At 43.5% G+C, this 6,000-nt stretch overlaps 1 protein-coding gene across 1 annotated transcript in view; it reads right to left on the bottom strand.

The window, feature by feature from the left end:
- The window catches only part of il1rapl2 (interleukin 1 receptor accessory protein-like 2), a 460,778-nt gene that overhangs the window by 53,875 nt on the left and 400,903 nt on the right, over positions 1–6,000 (bottom strand). The window contains exon 11 of the mRNA XM_037675424.1: positions 3,802–3,914. Coding sequence (XP_037531352.1) covers positions 3,802–3,914 — 113 coding nt within the window. The remainder of the gene's footprint in view (positions 1–3,801; positions 3,915–6,000) is intronic.

Here is a 6,000-nt window from a genome sequence, read left to right as displayed (position 1 = left end):
TCATGTCATCTGGACTTCGTTTTTTTGTTAAAAAGAAACGTTTCGCCTTGAAACACAAGAGTCAGGGTGGCTTCTGGGTAATACCAGATGGCTAGGCCTCAGACTGACGAAGCCTCTTGGATGAGGGGCGAAACGTTTCTTTTTAACAAAAAAACGAAGTCCAGATGACATGATTCAACCTTTTTTGTTGTTATATACCTGGATGACTGAGAAAACAAACTTTGCGTATCGTCTTTAGTTTGTTTTCTGTACACACAATGGTCATCTGGGTTCCTTTCAAAGTTGTTTTGTTCAAGATGATCGTTTAAGAGCTTGTACCAGTTTCTTCCTGATTGTTTTAATCCATACAAGGATTTTTTAAATCTATACACACATTTTTTTCCGTTTCTGTTTGTTCTTCAAACCCCTCGGGCTGTTCCATGTAAATTTCTTCCTCAATTGGGGCATGCAGATAAGCTGTTTTGACATCCATTGGATGCACTTTAAGGTTGTTCTGGACTGCTATCTTCATCAGAGCTCGCACAGATGTTATGTTCGCTGTTGGAGCAAAAGTTTCATGGTAGTCTATGCCTTCTGTTTGACTGTAGCCCTTTGCAACATATCTAGCTTTGAAAATCTCTTTTCCTTAACTTTCTTTGAGTGTATATACCCATTTCCCTCCAACTGTGTTCCTACCCTCTGATAAAACAGTTCAAATGTTTTGTTTTCTTTAAGCGAGTCAATTTCGTCTCTCATTGCTTGTCTCCAACTGTCTGCCTGCGGTGATTTGTGAGCCTCGCTGAATGTTTAAGGGATTCCACAGACAGCCCTGTAACAATGATCAACGGTTATTTTTGTTACATCGTTTGTTTTAGGCTCTAGTAGGCAATCTTCAAGGTATTTTGGGGGTCTTTTCTGTCTTTTAGTATAACGATCGTTTCACGTTGGTTGAGTTTGATCATCATCAATTTCACTCCCAGTGGTACAATCTGAAGACTCAGTATTCTGAGTTCCATCAAGAGTCACTTCCTCCTTGTCACATGAGGTGGCATTTTGAGTAACATCCTGGGTTAAGGGTGTCACATCTTGTCTTTCAGCTGTCTGCATGGGGTTTCTGTGACCCAGGATCCCTAAATCCCAAACATCTGTCTGTGTCTGTTGGTCAGCACCATTTCCTTTGATAAACTTTACCACCCTATGTTTGGACACTTTTCTCGCCTGTGGGTGGTACACCAAATAAGCTGGGCTGTTCTTGCTATACCCTACAAACAATCCCTTTTCCCCTCTTGAGTCTAGTTTCTTGTGGTTGTTGTTGTATGAGTAACACTCTGACCCAAAAACCCACATGTTTGAAAGATTGGGCCTTCTTCCTGTCATTAAGGAATATGGGGTGTTTTTTGATTTTGTTACTGTAACATCTGTTGCGAATGTGGGCAGCACATTGAACAGCAAGGCCAGGTAAACTTTTTCTGATATCATACACCTTCCCATTTCAAAGAGTGTTATTCACTGTCTCTCTGCTTTTCCATTTTGATGTGGGGAGTATGGTGATGATGTTTCATGCCTAATGCCTTTTTCTCAGAGCAAAGTTTGAAAATCATTACATGTGTACTCAGTACCGTTGTCTGATCTAAAGCACTTAACGTTACCATAGGTTGCACAGTCTGCCAGAAACTGCTTTGTTGCTGTAGTTACGTCACTCTTGTTTTTCAGAAAATAGACCACAACTGATCCTGAAAAATCATCAGTAAAGGAAATTGCATACCTGTGTCCCTCTAAGCCTGTAGGATCAATTGAGCCTGATAGGTCAGTATGGACTAACTGTAGTAATTCACTCGTTTTGACATCTGACTCTTTGTTTCTGCTATTGATGAATCTCCCTTATATGCAGATGTTTCATTCCATTTTACTGTTGTCAGTGATTTTCATTCCCTCTACCACATTTTGTAATTTCACAACATCATCTATGTTACAGTGTCCTAATATTTCATGCCATGTTTTGAGATCACAAGCTAGCTTTACTTTATCACTGATCATCATGTCATTTAAGTTTTCCTAAATGCATCTTTCATTGTTGTTTTTCATTCTCAGGTAATACAGTTTCTCATGTGCTTCAATAGGGAACACAGTACCATCTTTGCTCAGCAGTTCATTCTGCTTATCGAGAATGTTACACTGGCTCCGTTGGATGCAGCTGATATCACCGAAAATGTACTCTGTGGATAGGATGGGATGAGCAAAGCATTTGTTAAAGTGACTTTAACATACCTCCCCTTTGAGTTCAGCAGTTCAATCTGTGCACCAGCACGCTTCAATACAACATTGTTCATCTTGTTTCCGTTTGCCAATTCCATGTAGTGTCTACTTCGGTCAAAAGTCTTGTCAATTCTTGTGAACAGCTCTTCATCAGTGATTATGTGTGATGTGGCTCCACAGTCCACCATCATTCCATTTTTTTTGATGTTGTCAGGTAGAATATTTTTGGCTGACTTTGAATACCATGGTATGGTCCTCCTCATGGTTGTCCTTCTTGTCTGAAGTCTGCTTGGCATTATCTTTCCGTTTCGGTGTTCCTCTGCATGTCTCATCACTGTGGGTTGTACTTCTGTGGTAGTTGCACCATTTTGGTATACTCTTTTGGTGGCAGTCTCTCGCCATGTGCCTGCGCTGTCCGCAGTTGTAGCAGTTTACAGTTGTCATGTCTACTTTCATTACGTTATCTGACTTTGATTTGCTTTCAAACTTTTCTGTCTATTCGTAGCTTCGAAGTCTGATCTTAAACTGAGTGAAGGTTAAGTCTTCGCTGCTCTGTGTTGTGTGAATACCAAAAGGCTTGTAAGACTCTGGGAGTCCCTTCAGAATCATTGCTATTATCAGTCTGTCACTAATAACCTCTTTTGCATTCCTCAGAGACGTTATTGCTTTTTCAGCGCGTAAAACATAGTCTGTCACTGTTTCACTGGGCTCTTTCTGCAGGGAAGTGAGCTCTGTGTAAAGAGCAATGATCCTCGGCTTACCCTGGCTGGCATAATGGTCGTGTAGTATCTGAAGAGCTTTCTTCCCGTCATCGTCGGCATCTCTCATCACCAATGATAGGTTCCTATCATCGAAGACTTGGATTAGTTCCGCATAACATTCTGCATTCTTCTCTACGTCTGGGTCGGCGGTAAATAGGATAGTGTCTTTAAGCCCAGCGTTCTCAAGTAGGCCAGGAACTTTACCTCCCAAAGTTCGTAACTGTTCTCGTTTCCGGTGAAGACTAGTTTGTCCCATCGTCCTCCCGTGCAGTGCCTGGGCCCATAACCTGTTGCGCATTCATCTCCAGTACTCATATTTGTTGTGTTTTCCTCTTCGATACTTATATTTACAAGGAACCACATGTCTTTTCTTCTGATAAAAATGTTAGTTTATTGTTATCTCATAGGCCCCACAACTTCTTCTTCTTCTTCTTCAGAACCATTTCACACACAGAACTATTGCTTATCACCCCTATTGGATAACAGCAGAACAACATGCACAAACATAATGACAAACAAAGTGACTGGATACATAACTTCCAGCTGTGCCTCTTTTTTAAGCAAATAAGGCAGCATGAACACAAAACACAACAAATTCATAAGGACAAGTTAATATGAGAACATATTCTAACATAAATGGATGAAGTTTACATTGATCTATACAGACAGAATATGTTGTTTATGTATGTGCATGTGTGTAGGTTTGTGTGTGTGTGTGGGGGTGGGGGGGTGGGGGGTATGTGTGTCTGAATGCAAAATTGTAGGAGGAGCAGGAAAAAAGGTTGATAAATGGAAGGATACTTACTACTGCTTGGGATTAAATCTCTGTTTGGTATAAACAGTTTGTATCCATAATGTTTCTCTAGAACTTCCGGCAAAATCTCCAGAGCAAAGATTTCCTCATCACTGCTTGGCCTGCTGGGAGAACAAAATTTTTTTTGTTGACAGTATGTTTTATCGATGAGTTTGTCAAAGCACAATTTCGATGTTTTGTTTTTTTTGTAAATACAGAAATAATGTTTACTAAATGTTAGGGCTCAAATCTTTGCTAACAAAATATATTTTATGTCATTAAACAACTTGTCAGGTTCTTGTCTTGTGAGCATTCACATTCCCCAGGAACCCCCCCCCCTCCCCCCGCCCGCTATTTGCATTCCGGCAACGATTGGTTTACAAATTAAAGCCTGAATAGAGCATGGTGGCAGCACTTACATGGTGTTATGCCTGTTTGCAAAAACATAGCTTAAGCCTAAACCATGCGTGTAGCTTCTGTGGTTCTGATTAGCTTTTTAATGCAGGTGCGCGATTCTTTGTGACAATCAGTGCAAGGAAGAGGAGTAGACACATTCTGGTGAGTGGAAGCCTCAGTAAAACGGTCAAACTATTTACAGCCTAGAAGCATACTTATGAGGTAAACACAGCAGTATATTTGAGGTGGTTTTTGTGTGCAATCAGGGCTATAATTAGCACATACAGTGTGCTTGTTTAGTTTCCTTTGTAAGCCTCTCTGTTCAGAACTGAATCAAGTTTACCTAATGCTGTTTTGAGACTTTAGATTATACATTTAGTCTTTCTAAATTATGAATTAGATAAAAGTGTAATATTTTGTAATCTTTGAATGAATTGTGCAAGTTAAATATTACTTTCATTTTATTGATCCTTAAATTACATACATACAATTTATAGTTGTTATTTCTGAGTGAAAAGCATGTTCTATTTTGTATAGGCTTCGCCTTTTAAGTCTATCGCTTTTGGGTTTATCACTTCACGCGCAGCGCAGCACTGAAAACTTTAGTCCACGCCCACCTGCTGTGTGGGCCTCACCCCCGGTCCGTATAAATTACAGTGAGACCGGGTAATCCCATTTTTTCTTCAGCAAGCAACCAGCACTGTTTTTTCGAGAAGAAGATGTCCAGCACCAGCACCATCCGCCTGTGCCCGTCCTGCCAGACCGGCTACATTTTGAGCTTTGACCGGCATGCCATCTGTGAAGGATGCCTGGGTCCCTGCCACGCCAATCTCACCTCCTCCTGCCGTCCCTGTAACCTCCTCCCTCATGAGGAGAAGCAGAGACGAGCAGCCTTGTTCAAAGCTAACATCGAGGAGCGTTTTCCGTGGCAGGGGATTGTTCGCTGCACAATGCCATCGCCTTTTTTGACGCAGAGTCACGGAGCGAATTGGATGATTCCTCCAGAAAAGATGATGTCAGCAGCAGCCCCGCTGCTCATTCCCTCCTGGAGAGTGTAGGGTTGGAACAGGGGGTGCTGAACAGATGCTCAACCCCCCCCCCCCCCCCCCCCCGGGCCTTTCCGCATCGGCGAACACACTGCTCCCAGCCGTCGGTGCCCTCCTCTCTGAGCTGCCCAGCATAATCCAAGAGGCAGCTGACACAAAGGGACTTTCCATCCCTCTCCTCCCCCCGCCCAGATCAGATGATTTAGCAGGAAGGTTTGGTTCCACCCCGGCTCGCCACAGTGACCCCATCTGGCCTCGTTTCCCAGCAGTGACGTCTTACTGGAACGAGGCTGCAGCTAGACCTGGTAAGCTGAAGGCACCAGTCTCCACCTTTGCTCCCTTCACCAGAGTGGAGGGGTTTACTGAGCGGAGCTTTCCCTCGATCCCCCCACTGGAGCCAAGCCTGGCGGAAGCACTTGGAGCAAAAGTTTCCAGGTTGGAACAACGTCCTGTCCCTCCAAGGAGACACAACTAAATGGTGACGTCGCTCTCCAACCGAGCCCACCAGTGTGCTTTCCAGGCCGCCGCAGCGAACCACAATGTCACCCTGCTGGCTTACAGCATTTCCAAGAGGCTGAAGGACACAGACCTTCCTGAGGAGATGAAGAGCTCACTCTGCAATGCGTCTGACATCATCCTGAACTTGTGTGCCTCCTCTGCGGTCTGCTTTTCTCGCATCACCGCCTGGATGACGATGATTCAGATGTCTACCTGGCTCCGATTCTCCCCATCCTTGCCGGAGAGGCTGCAGAAGGACCTGCTTGAGGGC

Source organism: Nematolebias whitei, chromosome 4 (assembly GCF_014905685.2).
Source record: "Nematolebias whitei isolate Nwh7 chromosome 4, NemWhi1, whole genome shotgun sequence".
NCBI lineage: Eukaryota > Metazoa > Chordata > Actinopteri > Cyprinodontiformes > Rivulidae > Nematolebias > Nematolebias whitei.
This window is presented reverse-complemented; position numbering and strand designations above follow the sequence as displayed.